General features: G+C 35.2%; 2 protein-coding genes across 2 annotated transcripts; both read right to left on the bottom strand.

Annotated features, from left to right (window-relative positions):
* Positions 1-843: 843 nt before the first annotated feature.
* LOC117930552 lies at positions 844-2,349 on the bottom strand. The gene has a single exon (XM_034851194.1). The coding sequence runs from the start codon at positions 2,347-2,349 to the stop codon at positions 844-846; it is 1,506 nt and encodes a 501-aa protein (XP_034707085.1).
* Positions 2,350-3,138: 789 nt separating this feature from the next.
* On the bottom strand, positions 3,139-4,969 carry LOC117930553. Its single transcript, XM_034851195.1, has 3 exons — positions 4,556-4,969; positions 4,133-4,491; positions 3,139-4,039 (listed from the first exon to the last, which is right to left on the bottom strand). Exons 1-3 carry the CDS (start codon positions 4,967-4,969, stop codon positions 3,139-3,141), a joined length of 1,674 nt encoding a protein of 557 aa, XP_034707086.1.
* Positions 4,970-15,704: the final 10,735 nt, after the last annotated feature.

Below are 15,704 nucleotides of genomic sequence, written 5' to 3' on the forward strand. Positions count from 1 at the left end.
ACCTTCCCAATTGGCTTGAAGTTTTCCGGCTCCTTTCTCAGCTGTGTCTTCAAAAACTTTTCTAAGTACTAACGAACCTTCCTTGAAAATTCGAGGTCGCACCTTCCTGTTGTAGTATGCTGCCGCCTTTTGTTGATATGCGGCCATCCGGATGGATGCTGCTTCTCTAGCCTCATCCGCCCAATCCAGTTGCTTTGCAAGCTCGTCGTCTTCGTTTCTTTGGCCTTGGATAGCAGTTCGGGCCGTTGGCATACCTACTTCAGTTGGGATGATGGCATCTGTTCCTTACGCAAGGGCAAACGGAGTATTTCCTGTTGGCCTTCCAGGCGTGGTACGATAGGCCCATAGGACGCCGGGTAGCTCTTCAACCCACTTTCCTTTGGCTTTTTCCAACCGTTTTTTCAACGCATTCAGTAAGGTTTTATTAGTTGCCTCCGCTTGACCGTTGCTCTGAGGGTATCGCGGCGTGGAATACAAATTTTTGATGTGAAGTTCTCCACAAAAGCTTTTAAAGACAGAGCTATCAAACTGAGGGCCGTTGTCGGTTACAATTGCCTGAGGAATCCCGAATCGGCATACTATATTTTTCCAGACAAATCTTTTGACGTCCTTGTCTTTGATGCTTGCGTAGGCTTCAGCTTCTACCTACTTACTAAAATAATCGGTAGCAACGAGTAGAAACTTCTTTTGAGCGGGTGCAGTGGGAAAGGGTCCCATGATATCCATCCCCCATTGTGCGAAAGGCCAGGGGCTCGTTACCGAATTTAGCATCTCAACGGGCATATGCGGGATTGGCGCATGTTTTTGACATTTGTCGCACTTCCTGACATGAATCGCTGCGTCCTACCTCATTGTAGGCCAATAATATCCTTGTGAATGCGCCCGGTGCGCTAGGGTTCTGCCCCTTGAGTGGTTCCCGCAGACGCCTTCGTGCAGTTCGGATAGAACATATTGAATATCCGGTTGGATTAAGCACTTAAGGTATGGACCTCCGAAGGATCGTCTGTAGAGATCACCTCCGATTAGGGTGAAGCGAGACGCTTGTACCCGGATTTTGTGGGCGTGTTTGGGATTTTCAGGTAGCGCCCCCGTTTGTAAGTAAACTCTGATGTTGACAGCCCAGTCATTTTCCTTTGGGCTCACGTTGCAGACGTGTGATTCAGCAATGACGGGAGTAATTTGAACATATATCGGCAGCATTGTTGACTCTTTTACAGGAAATGATGCAGCTATTCCTGCCAAAGCGTCAGCCTGCGCATTATCTCCCCTTGGTATTTTCTCGATGATCCATTCTTCCAGCCGGTTGAGTGACTCTTGTACTTTTAATGAGTATTTAGTCATGCGCTCATCCTTAGCCTCGTATTCTTTTAGTATTTGTCCCACGACGAGCTGAGAGTCGCTGTGGATTTTGAGCTTTGAGGCGTTCAAAGTGATTGCAAGGTTTAATCCGGATAGGATGGCCTCATATTCAGCCTCATTGTTTGAGGCGGGAAAATTCAGACGGATGGATTGCTCTAATCGTTCTCCGGTTGGCGTTTTGAGAAGGAGTCCAACCCCTGATCCGGACAAGCGGGAGGCTCCATCAACATACAGAAACCACCAATTATCTGGAGTTGATTCTTTATCCGGGGTGCTTGCTTCGGGCAATTCTGTTATAAAGTCTGCCATGATTTGCCCTTTCAGAGATAACCTGGGTTGATATCCTATTCCATATTCGCTCAATTTTATCGCCCACCGCAGCATCCTGCCTGTTATGTCGGGTTTATGAAGGATATTCCTGAGAGGTTGATTGGTGAGAACGGTTATGGGGTGAGCTTGGAAATAGGGACGCAGCTTCTGAGCGGCTGTGCGCAGTGCTAGAGCAGTTTGTTCCATCCTTGAATATCTTGTTTCTGCATCGGCAAGTGCTTTGCTGATGAAATATACTGGCTTTTGTTCTCGAGGCGACAAGGAACGGAGCAGGACTGCGCTCACAGCCCAATCAGTAACTGCTAAATACAGATATAGTCTTTCCCCAGGTTGTGGACTGCTCAGAATGGGGGGTTGAGAAAGATACCGCTTAATTTCTTCAAAAGCATTCTGGCAGTTCTGCGTCCATCCAGATTTGTTAATATCTCTGAGTGCCAGGAAGAAGGGCTTCATCTTGTCTGTGAATCGAGCTATGAAGCGTCCGAGAGCAACGAGTTTGCCAGTAAGGCGTTGTAGCTGCTTCTTGTTTGTTGGTGCAAGCATGTTGGCGACTGCTTTCACTTGATCTGGATTGATTTCGATTCCTCTTTGGGTGACCATGAACCCTAGGAACTTTCCTGAGCTTACTCCGAACGCGCATTTGGCTGGGTTGAGCTTCATGTCGTACTTTCTCAATAAATGAAAAACTTCCTATAAGTGTTGGGTGTGTTCGTTTCGGGTTTTGCTTTTGACTACTACATCGTCAATGTACACCTCAATAATATCGCCGATTAGAGGCTTGAAGATCTTGGTCATCAATCTCTTATATGTAGCACCAGCATTCTTGAGTCCGAAAGGCATGACTCTATAACAGTAAAGCCCATGAGGAGTTATGAAGGAAGTTTTTTCTTCATCATCCGGAGCCATGGGGATTTGATGGTATCCGGAGAAAGCATCCAGAAAGGATAGTCTTTCGTGCGCAGAGGTTGCATCTACTATTTGATCTATTCGCGGTAGTGGAAAACTGTCTTTGGGGCACGCGTCATTAAGGTTGGTGTAGTCTACACACACCCGCCATTTTCCTCCTTTCTTTGGAACCACTACCACGTTTGCTAACCATTCTGGATACTCTACCTCCTTAATAAATCCGGCTTTCAATAATTTTTCCATTTCCTCCTTAATGACTTTCTGCCTATCTGGATGGAATCGTCGGATTTTTTGTCGAACAGGCTTGGAGGTGGCCAGTACATTGAGCCGATGAGAGGTGACGCTCGGATGTATTCCAGGCATGTCCGAGTGGGCCCAAGCAAAGATATCTCGATTTTGTTGAAGTACTTTTTGGAGTTCGAACTTCTCAGCTGGCGGCAGGAGGGTACTTACGTACGTGAAGTGTTCACCTTCTTTTAATATCCGGACGGCTTCCAGCGGGTCCGCTACCGGGGGATCTTTGTCTCCCGGGTGCTGTAACTGCTATTGGTCAGAAGCAGTTGCTTCTTTGGAGGAATGCTCGCTGTTGGTGCTGGGTCCAGCTTCGCGAGCAATCTGATAACATTGTCGAGCAGCAAGCTGGCTTCCGTGGAGATTAACTTGCCCATCGCGGGTAATGAAACTGACCCTTTGATGATATGTGGATGGAATGGCTTTCATCCCATGTAACCACGTACGCCCCAAGATGGCATTAAAAGGAGATAAATCTTCAACCACAGAAAATAGAACGTTTAGGATGACGGGCCCAGCATAAACCGGCAGTATTACATCTCCGAGTGAAGTTGTGGAGGAACCATTAAATCCGGACAAGGTTTTTCCGGGATTTTCTAAGCTGGAGGGTTCGAAGCCCATTCGTTTGATGACTGCCACCTGCAACAAGTCTGCAGAGCTGCCTGGGTCGATTAGGATTCTTTTCACGTCGTAGTCTCCCACCCCTACTGTTAAGACGAGAGCATCTCGGTGCAGTTGCAGCACTCGGGTTGGATCTATAGTGGGGAAGACAATGGTTCCATCTATGGGAGGGGTGCTCCCAGCGGCTAACCCTGGTCGGATGGAGCTCACGTGTTCCCGAACCGTGGCTGCTCGCAACAGTCTCTGTCTTTTCCTTTTGGAATTGTATTCGTCATCCATGGGTCCTCCGTATATGTCGTTGATCATTGTCCTAACAGGAGCTGCTGGGGCGCGTGGGCCTCGATTATGGGGAGATTCTTCACCTTGAGGGGTTGGTCGAATATATTGTTTCAAGTGACCTGCCTTCAGAAGATCCTCCACCATATAACGGAGGCTTATACATGCTTCAGTCGTGTGCCCATGATCTTTGTGGTATTCGCATCTTTTGTTGCGGTCCCTTTCTGAAGGGTTAGATCGTATTGGCACCGGCCATCTGAATCCAGGCAGATTGCGGATTATGGGAAGCAATTTTTCCTATGACTTGGTGAGAAGTGTTCGAACGAGTGGTGGTCGCCGTTCGTCTTGCCTCCAGTTGGATGTTCCAGGATGGTTGGGTGTTTTGAAGCTTCTGGTGGCTTCGTTTTTAGTGGTTTGGCCAGTCACCAGGACCGGCTGTACAGCGGCACGGATGTCGTCCTCTAGCATGGAGTATTTATTCGCACGTCGGAATAACTCGTCCATGGTTGTGGGAGGTTTTTTAGCGAGGGACTCGAAGAAGGGGGTCCCTGGGCATATACTCCGCTTAAAAATTTGGAGGATTGCGTCCATGCTGCACGATTCGACTTGTAGAACAGCTTGCCCGAAACGCTTAACGAACTCTCTCAAAGTTTCATTTTTCTTGCATTTTGAGGTTTTGGAGGGTGCTGATATTCTGATTATGTCTGGCTGAGCATAAGTATTGCCCCACGAAAACCTCGGACAAATCCCGAAAATTGTCGATCGAGTTTACGGGCAGTCGGTGGAACCATGAAAGAGCCTGGCCTTTGAGACTGGCTGGGAAAACCTTGCACAATAGCATATCATTCCCCATGTCAAGGGTCATGAGCTGCCGATAATGCATTATATGATCAAAGGGATCACTGGATCCATCATATGCGGAGAATTTCGGGACGATGAACCCTCGCGGGGGTTCATATTTAACGATACGAGAGCTGAAAGGTGTGGAGAGCATGTCATCCAGACGCCTACTGATAGAGCCCAGAGGGGCTGTACGCGAGGGAGGTTTACCACCCTGCACCGCTGGTGGGTGAGCAGCACGTCTTCGTAGAACAGGTGAGCTCGAGGGCTCAGAGTATGCCTCCAGTGGTATGGTGACGCGAGGCCTGCTTTTGTAGGGTGTTTGAGGTCCTAGACGCGCATACATAGCGTCAGATAATTGGGGCCTCTTCTTACGTCGTGATTTGGATGAGACTCGGGTAGAGCCTGAACTTTCGTCTCGTCGAATATGGTGAGCATGCACTGGGGTCTGACTAGGCCCTGCTTCTTGTGGCCCAAGGGTTGGGCTCGCCTCTCGGGGGAGTGGAACTCCCTGGCTATGACAGGGGTCCTGTCCCCGCTGATAGTGCTGAGGTTGGGGAGAGCTTCTAATCCTCAAGACACTATTTTCTTCCCTGAGCTTCCTTGTTTCCTAGAGTAGAATTTGCATATGTCGTTCATTCTCTCGTTGTCGTCTTTCCATGGCATCCCGCCATTCGGAATGGCTTTCGATACCTTTGGCTGAAGCGCGACTCCTTGAGGGTGAAACCATTTTTACAGTTGGAAGGTATAGGATTTACTGAGTAGAGAAGATGTTTCCCACAGACGGCGCCAGTGTTGGTGGTGAAATTTCCCTGCTACAATGATTGTCAATCAGCAACGAAATCTCGGTCAACGCACAGTATCAGTCCTTCCTTCTTCCTGCAAAAAGGCGTCCGGATGGGATGTCCGGACGCACCCTCCGATGGTTCTGTTAGCCATAACTCAAGAGATTAAGCTCAGTTTGGTTTCAGGGGAAGAAAAACCTTACCCTCCTCTTGGTGTGAAGACCCTTTTATATAGTGTCAGAAAGCATGGCACCGCTTGGCTAGTGGGTCCCATTGTCATGATTGTGGCCCATAGGCAAAGCAATCATGACATTTCTGGTGTCAGAAGGCGGTTGTCAGGAAGGTATTTAGGCGGTGGACGTCGCCGCACTTTATGACTTTTTAAATATCGGAAGTGTGTCAGGAAAACAGAGAAGATTTGGGAATGTCTTGTCGAATGTATCTTGCATTAATGATGAGTGACAGTTCAGTGGGCTTGGTCGTCAGTGTTGTCAGAGTTACCTTCTTGATATGCGGGCGTAAGCGAGTCCGATAATTTTGCAAATATCCAACAAGCTATACAGTCCGGGTATGCTGTCACAAGAATATCCGGACATGTCCTATCCGGGGAAGTTGAATCGTCTTCCTTTTCCCATCCGGTGGAAGGTGCCGGATGAGATATATTTGGAGAAGGTGGATCGTCACCCAGATCCGGATATGAGATATCCGGATAGGGTGAAGCGCCATCCGGGTATAATGGCGGTTGTGAGACACCCTTGGTGGGATGAACGATGATTCCTGTCCGGGTGGAGTTAGCTGTGCCAGGTGTCGTGGGGGGAACGTCCGCGTGGCCAAAAGAGAGAGAGACACGTGGCACTTTTTAGTGGGGATCCCACAGAGAGCATAGTTCAACTGATCCTCTCAAGCTTTCTCCATCATGCTCCCTCAAATTTTTCTCTTTTCCTCTGGCTATCTTTCTCAAAAAATCTCAACCCTCATGCCTCTCTTCCTCCATAACAGCTCTCTGTCTAGCTCTGCTCTTTTCCTTTCCTCTGTCCAGACTCTCTCTAGGCTGCCCCTCTCATCTTTTTAGCTCCTTGCTCTCGAAAAATATCTTGTATCTGCTCGTTTTCTTCTTCCTCAGCAAACACAAAACACACCTCCCCCTAACAGCCTGCAGAATATCCCCTATAACAGACACGCTCATCCTGAATATTACTTTACACGTGTCATACTTTGATAGCTTCTCAAAACCACTACCTGATTCTCCAATAGCCCCTCTTGAGGCAGCACATGGCCACCCAAAATCGTGACACCTGACAAAAATTAACTTGCCAAAAAGTGAGCCCTAAAATGGGGGTCTACAGGAGATTTTGTTTTGAAAATCTTGTTTGGGAATACCATTATATCCTAAGTTAGATGTATCTATCTTTATAATAGGAAAAAAAATCAAGGTTAAGAATTCCTAAACAAAGAAGAATCTTAACATGTTGTTTGATTGATTTGACTATTTCTATGTGTTTATGTGTCCAGGTCTTGGAATTTTGTCTAAGCCTAAGGAACGATGGTTTGATAATGGTCCTAAGATTTGGGTAGAAGTCTAACACATAGTTGAGACTTCCTAAAAACCTTTGAAGTTGATTTCTATCTTTCATTTCATCAAGAAATTTAATTTAGAGGCAAACTCTATTACTCTTTGAAATTCTATTGATCAACACTTCAAGCATTTATAATTTTAATTAGAATATCATTTTGATACAATTTTGATTTTATTATTATTTTTTAAATAGATAACATAAATAAGTTTTAAATTATAGTTTTAATTTTCATAGATACTAAACATGATAGTATTAATTTTGTTTATAGTAAAAAATAAAAGATAGAGATGTTCATAATAATATAATATAAAGAAAGAAGATATTTTTTTTATTTTTGTTACTCAAGTAGTAGGAGAAGGATATGGATCAAATAAAACTATAGTAAATGAAGGGATAGGAGCCATAATAATAATAATAATATTATAAAAAAAGTTGGTAGAGTAGATGGGTGATAAGGAAAATGAAAGCATTTGTTGACCAATTTCTAAACTTTAGACTTTTATCATTTGTCATTTGGATAAAGGCCTCCCAATTTTGAACCAATCAATAATAATAATATTAATAATAATAATAATAAACAGTTAGTAGAGTAGGTGGGTAATAAGGAAAATGAAAACATATGTGTACAAATTTCTAATCTTTGGACTTTTATCACTTTTCATTTGGATACAGGCCTCCCAATTTTGAACTAATCAATAATAATAATTATAAAAAAAAAAGTTAGTAGAGTAATTGGGTAATAAGGAAAATGAAAGCATTTGTGTACCAATTTCACAAGTCCTCCCAATTTTGAACCAATCAATAATAATAATTATAAAAAAAAAAAAAAAAGTTAGTAGAGTAGGTGGGTAATAAGGAAAATGAAAGCATTTGTGTACCTATTTCTAAACTTCGAACTTTTGTAGTTTGTCATTTGGATACAAGCCTCCCAATTTTGAACCAATCAATAATAATAATTATAAAAATAAAAAATAAAAAAAATTAGTAGAGTAGGTGGATGATAAGGAAAATGAAAGCAATTGTGTATCAATTTCTAAACTTGGGACTTTTATCACTTGTTTGAATAAAGGCCTCCCAATTTTGAACCAATCGATAATAATAATTATAAAAAAAAAAGTTGGTAGAGTAGGTGGGTAATAAGTGCTTACTCAAGGAAAATGAAAGCATTTGTGTACTAATTTCTAGACTTTGGACTTTTATCACTTTTCATTTGGATACAGGCCTCCCAATTTTGATCCAATTGTGGGAACCATGACCACACCTAACTAATCATCTAGGATTGTGAATGTCAGCATGAGCCCCATACATTTTCAAGTGTAAGTTCATTTACCTATTCCTCATCTATTCGTTTGGGATGTTTTCTTGTTTTTTGGTTTACTTGGAAGTTGATTCATGGAATGTATGATACTGTTAATACTTGAAAATATTTTTAATCTTATTTTGGTTTCAATTATAAAATATACAAAATCTCCACTATTCTTAATTTTCTTTTGAATAAACTTCTTGTTTACTTTATTATTATTTTTTTAACATAGATTCAGCTTAGCTCAGTCTTTATCAATTTTATAACATTATATTAAAATTACATCATACTACATAAATTTAATTTACCATCTTGTGTCAATTAATAACATGTAATTTTAAAAATATACATTATAAACCATATATGATTACTTTTATAGTCACTTAAGACGTTAAAAGGTAATAATTTTAGTATCCAAAGCCTCTAAATTTTGAATAATTAAGTTGTGGGAACACATGAATGGTATTATCTTCTATGATTGTGATTATGAATGTGAAGTAAACAATCCAATCCCCCATCTTCAAATATAAACCACTGACATCTATTTCACAACTCACATCATATTTAATACATTTTATCGTTTTCTTTGCTTTCTTCATTGGTCTAGTTGCTTTCACCAATTAAAGTTAATACTAATAGGAGTTCATCCTTTGTAGACATGTGCTCCACATTGGACAATCCAATTCCAAATTTTATCTTATTCTTTGTTTTCTTTATTTGTGTAGTTGCTTTCACCAATTAAAGTTAGTACCAACTTGAGCTCATCCTTAATAGACATGGGTTCACAATAGATAATATCTTCTATAAGGAATCCAAGTCCCCACATATCAATGATCAATGGAAATAATTTAGCAGCCAAAGGAGACCAAAACTTGAATGTGTTGTGGGAGTCAAATGCAGGTGGGAAATGGCAGATCATGGAATTTAGAATCGCTGCTTGTGATTTGTCTTCTTCTCTATTTTCTTGACTGTTACAGTTGTTTCACTTATTGAGAGCAATAATGGATGTGAACCCCTTTTCGTAGATATAAGAATAGTTCATGTAAAGAAATCCAAGGCTCAACGTATTTGTCTTTGTTATTGAAAACTGACAGCCCACTTTCATGTGAGTTACATGCCAGTATTTGTATTCCTTTATTGGTGGTTATAGTTTTGTTTTTCATTTTCATCAAAAGGAAATCAAATAAATTTTTTGCTATTTTTTATGATTATAGTTGAGATTGAGACACCCATATTATTGGTTTAGTAAATAAAAAAATAAAAGTGGGTAAATTAGGTGATAATTTTCAATTTTAAAAGTTAAAAAAAAAAAAATAGAAGTGAAACAAATTTTATACCTTGATACATTTTTTTTTTTTTTTTGTTAAAAGAGAATATATTAATAAATTCTATATAAAAAATAATTCTTTTTTAAAAAAATAGATTTAATTTATATCTTTAAAATTAAGATATAATTTTTTTTTATATCTCAACATTTAAATTTTTATTTTTTCAATATAAACATATGGTATATTATATAAAGATAATATTATTTTAATCTTTTGTCCGTAAAATAAAAAATAGGAAGGGTATACATTTAAATTCACATATATATTTTAAAACATGTATAATGAATTATCATTAAATAATTTTGTAGTGATTATAGAGGATAAGAGGGAAATAAGTTCAATAGCCAAAGGCGCCTGAGTATTGAATGGGTTGTGGGAGTCACTTGAACATGGAATGATATGTCTCCATTCAGAGGTCACGTCATGTTTCAGAAATGTCTCCATCTTTTTTCTACTTTCGTCATTGCTACAGTTGTTTCCCTTATTGATAATAGGAAAATTACCCTTGAAGGTCGGCCGGGAAACGAAGGGCGGGATATATTTAATAATTCTTTTTAAGGGTGTAGTAAAATTATGATAATTCTCTTAAATGCTTTATTTTGTTTAAATGTTAAGACTATTCATAATAAGTGAAAAATAACAGAAAAAAAAAAAATATTTTTTAACCCAGCTACAGCTTGTCAATATTGAAGAAGGAAAAATGGAAAGAGGAAAAAACTCCAACACTTTAGGTTATGATCTAAAATCGTTTCCATAAAACTTATATTTTTGTGTAAATCTAGTAAGAAATCCATTAAAGGTAAGATTTAAAAAAAAAAACGTCAATTTATGCAAATAATAAATAATTTAAAATTTGAATTGAATAAACAAAATGTTAATAATTTTAACAATGTAGATCTAAAATATTATATCTGAATATTGAAGGAGGTTTTGACAAAAAAATTATATTTTTTGTGTAAAATGTTATTTATTTATTTTATTTTTATATTATTTTGGTCATATTGAAGATATGTTTTTATTTTTAGTTTATTTTTCGGGTGGGTTGTTTGATATGATTATTATTGATTTCCGTTTAAAAGGTTCACATTTTAGTTTTGTTGTTGAGACTTATTTGACATGGCAGAAGAAAATTTTTTCTCAATTGTTTCATATTTGTTTGGAACCACTTTGTTTGGATATTTATGAACATATTTAGATTTTCATTGAAAACTGAAAATTATAATCAATTGAAACATATTTTATATAATAAAGAACAATATTTGTTGTATATTAGACATGTATATGCCAAAAAACCCACAACTACCCAATTTCATAATAAATTTGAAATTTTCAAAATTTTATCTTATCGTAATATATCGTAATGTTATTGTATTTATATTGTAATTGTAGTGTATTTTTATTGTACATTTATATTTTTATATAAAAAAATTAATATTATAGATTTTTTTTATACATCACTGGATTACTATCAATAACTTTATCTATTGAAATTACAATAGTGTATTTTTGTTGTCTTTTTATAATTTTGGTTTGCAAGGATGTTTTATGATAGGAATACAACATGATAGCCTAGAAATGATAGTTTAGTAAAAAAAGAATTCAATATTTTATCATTTTGGTATATTATAATGTATCATAATGTTAATATTTTTTCATTATAACTATATTGCATTTATATTGTATTTATACTTTATAATTGTCAAAAAAGAAGATGTACTTCTCAATTGGTAAATGGACTTGAGAAATTCAGGGTAAATTAATCTGATAAAAATGTTAGGCCGTCGTAAGAATTATCAAATCTATCCACTTTTTCGGTAAATATTTTTCCAAACCTACCCTTAATGGGTAATTCTCCCATGATAACAATGGAAGCCCTTTTCAGTACTGCAGATACAAGGGCTCCACAACAACAATAATAATTGTAGGGAATTCGTGTACAGGAATCCAAGGCTGAAGATTTTTGTCTTTGTTTGAAAATGCAAGCATGATATGGCAGGGTCTTCAGTCTCGTGATTTCACACTCAATCTCATTTAATTTCCATTTTGCTTTAATTTACATATTCATTTTTAAGCCAAAAATGTAATCATTAGACTGATTCTCTTTAAAACCATTTATAATAATAATAACAATAAAAATTTACAAAATTATTTGTATAAATTAAGAGCTTGTTAGATATCAAACAAATTTTATATCTTTATTTTCAATTTTTTGTTATCAAATTTAAAAGTAAAAAGTAAAATACATTACCAAACATGTTTTACGAAATTAGTTTTAAATTTTTTATTTAAAAAATAAATAATGAGAAATAAATTTTGAAGGAATGTTTAAATAATATATATATATATATATATTTTAAATCAGGCATTGAGATGTTATATATTTTTATTTAAAAAAATTAAAATTAAGATGAGATGTCTTTCACAGTGAGAGTTTATAATATTATATTAAAATCGCATCATATTGCCAAGTTCTCGAGGCAAAAATGAATTAATAACTAAGTGGATGATTCCCATAATTAATATCTGTACACTTGGCAGCCATGATGTGGAAAACCACATAGGCATTTTGCTTCATCCGTCTGTTTTCGTTTTTTTTAATAATAATAATAATAATAATAATACTAATGATGTTATAAGTTTGGAAATACACCGACTTCTAGCTTGTATAAGCATTATTTTTAAGTTGATAAAAAAAAACAAAAAAAGGTCTAAATTATGATTATTAAAGAACAACATAGAGAACATTAAGAATTTGAAGTAAATGATCTTACGGTTTTTGTTTAAAGCATGTTTTAATGAGATCAAGTAAGTGATCGTCATTGTGAATGCCCACCCACCTATTTGATAATTTTAAAATATGTATGATAAATAAATTATGATTATGTTTTATAGTTAGAGAAGAGATTAAAATGAGAATAATTTAGCAAAAATAGATCATGTCACATATATTATATCTTAAAACATGTATGATAAATAAATTATGATTATTTTTTATAGTCAAAGAAGAGATTAAAGCAGTCAAAGGAGACTGAAACTTGAGTGACTTGTGGGAGTCACATGCAGGTGGTGAATGGAAGACAAAGGAATTTAAAGTCATTGAATGTAATAATGGGAGCCCCTTTTAAGTACACAATAATGGTTCATGTAAAGGAATAGACTCAGGATATTTGTCTTTATTATTGAAAACTGATAGTCCACTTGCATGTAAGCTACATGCCACCACATATTTGTATTCGTTTGTTGGTGGTTATAGTTTTATTTTTTTATTTTTATCAAAAGGAAATCAAATAAATTTTTTTATTATTAATTTAGTAAATAAAAACGTGGGTGAATTGGGTGATAATTTTCCATTTTAAAAGTTAAAAAAAAGTTAAACAAATTTTATACCTCCATACGTTTCTTTTTTTGGTCAGAATAGAATATATTAATAAATTTTATATAAAAAATAAAATATTTTATAAAAAAATTGGATTTATTTTATATCTTTAAAAATAATGTTAAAAATTTAATATATAAAACTTTTTTGACATCTCAACTCTAATTAGAATGATTCTCTTTAAACCATTTATAATAATAATAATAAAAAATATTTACAAATGTATTTGTATAAATTAAGGGCCTGTTAGATATCAAACAAATTTTATACGGATGACTCGGATGCCAACAGAGACAGCAGTACTGAGATGGATGACCACAGTGCTGTCATTTGTTTTTGGTTCTTCATTACTTAATCATTCAAAGTTGAAAGCCGGAGATTGACAGAAGATAGAGAGCATAGTTAAACCTTATCGGTTTTGAAAATGCAATTTACCAAAGCCTGCTGCAAATCAGTTCTTCCTTCAGATGAGGGGTCTTCCCTTTTCGGCTGGAGCCTTCTCCATGAGATTCAGACGAGCTTTTGCGGCGCCGCTCGTTGTGTCCGGCCAAGCGCCTGCGGCAACTTCTTTTAGGGTCGTCAAACTCTGATAGCTCATGGAACCTGCAGAGCCACCATTGTGAAGAGATATGAACGGAGGTGAAGTGAAGGGGAAAATGACTTCCTTCTTCCACTGAAATTGATGTTGCAGAGTGAAGAATATGACTCACTAATGTGCAGCAACAAGAAGAAACAGAAATCTAAGAAAGAATAACACAAATTCAGAAGTGAATAGTAAAGAAAAATAGAAATGAAAATCTTATTAGATTCAAATTTATTATGTATTCTACTTTTTTTTTCTTTTTCTAAAAAAATCTAGGTATTAAAAAAACCTAAATATAAAGCAAAGGTTATTGTGTTTTCTCAATAATAACACTCAAATAAAAACATTAAGGCTTATTTAGTAATTTTATTTTTTATAATAAAAAATTATTTTTAAACATAAAAAATACATTTGATAAATTTCTAATAAAATTTTAATTGTTTAAAATTTATTCTAAAATTATATTTCTTAGAATAATTTTAAGGTGTGTTTTAAGTTATTTTTGTGAATTTTTTGAATAACAATTAAAAAATAAAAAAATACTTTAAAAACTTTTATATTATACATAAATGCATAATAAAATTATTTATTATATTTGAATTCCCAAAAAAAAAAATCCAAAATAATTAACAACTATTTTAAAAACCATTTTTTCTTTTTTAGAGAATTGGTTTTAAAAAAACCAACAAATAAATCCTTAATTGCTTCCATCCTTTTCTTTTTCTTTTTAACTATTTAATTTCCAGTTACAAAATTGAAAACGAGGAAGGTGGAAGTGAAAAAAATGACGAGTGATTCTTTAACGGTAGTTTACATTTTTTTCTTAAAAATGAATATTATTGGTCCTTATTAGGGATTTTTTATTTTATTTTTATATTCAAGTAAAGCAAAGGTGGGAGGATAAAGGCGCCTGAGTATTGAATGGGTTGTGGGAGTCACATTCAGAGGTCACATCATGTTTCAGAAATGTCTCCATCTTTCTTCATTGCTACAGCTGTTTTCACTGATTGATGGTAATAATGGAAGCCCTTTTCAGTACTGCAGGTACATGGCCTCCACAACAACAATAATAATTGTAAGGAATTCGTGTACAGGAATCCAAGGCATGATATGGCCTCATGACTCTGTTTACATTTCGTGATTTCGCACTCAATCTCATTTAATTTCCATTTTGCTTTAATTTACATATTCATTTTTAAGCCAAACATGTAATCATTACAATGATTCTCTTTAAAACCATTTATAATAATAATAATAATAATAATAATAAATTATTTACAAAAGTATTTGTATAAATTAAGGGCCTGTTAGATATCAAACAAATTTTATACCTTTATTTTCAATTTTTTCTTATCAAATTTAAAAGTAAAAAGTAAAATACATTACCAAACATGATTTACGAAATTAGTTTTAAATTTTTGATTTAAAAAATAAACAATGAGAAATTAATTTTGAAGAAATGTTTAAATAATATATATATATATATATATATATATTTTAGTTTTTATAAATATTAAATATATTTGGTGGTTATAATTTGTTTTGTTATTTTCATAAAAAAAAAAAAAAGAAGATAAATTTTAAATTATTTTTTATGAAATATTTGATATCACCCACATTGTTGGTTTGATAAGAACAAGATACGGAATGAGTTGAGTGATAATTATGCATTTACTTTTTATTAAATTAGGCATCAAACAAATTTTATACCTTCATTCTTAACTTTTTGTTATCAAATTTCAAAAGTAATTATGAAATAATTTTAAACTTTTTGACATCAAAACTTTTAAAAACAAGAAATAAATTAAGAGAGTTTTCATAGAGTTTTAATATCACTTATTCTTATTTTAAAAGAAAAATTAAAATTAATATGAGATGTTGTTCAATCTAATTTTTATTTCTTTAACATACATAATATAAGACTTATCACATATCCAATTTGATATAAGTTATATGATGTAATATTTTAGGTTATTATTATTAATATCTTAAAATATTTACAAAATACTAATAAACTTGATGAAATAATATAAAAAAATAAAAATTGTTTTTGTAGGTTCATTTTCTAAATGAAGCTTGTATGGGAATTTACCCATTTTATAATATTATATTAAAATTAGAAAGGCAAA

This window comes from Vitis riparia, chromosome 14 (assembly GCF_004353265.1).
Source record: "Vitis riparia cultivar Riparia Gloire de Montpellier isolate 1030 chromosome 14, EGFV_Vit.rip_1.0, whole genome shotgun sequence".
NCBI lineage: Eukaryota > Viridiplantae > Streptophyta > Magnoliopsida > Vitales > Vitaceae > Vitis > Vitis riparia.

What these genes read in the sequence shown, in the direction of transcription:
- LOC117930552 (XM_034851194.1), bottom strand. Translation starts at nt 2,349, where the DNA reads ATGAAGCTCAACCCAGCCAAATGCGCGTTCGGAGTAAGCTCAGGAAAG.
- LOC117930553 (XM_034851195.1), bottom strand. Translation starts at nt 4,969, where the DNA reads ATGTATGCGCGTCTAGGACCTCAAACACCCTACAAAAGCAGGCCTCGC. An exon ending in CATGGTTCCACCGACTGCCC is followed by an intron (nt 4,492 to 4,555) that starts GTAAACTCGATC and finishes ACTTATGCTCAG; the next exon opens with CCAGACATAATCAGAATATC. An exon ending in CCTGGAACATCCAACTGGAG is followed by an intron (nt 4,040 to 4,132) that starts GCAAGACGAACG and finishes GCCTGGATTCAG; the next exon opens with ATGGCCGGTGCCAATACGAT.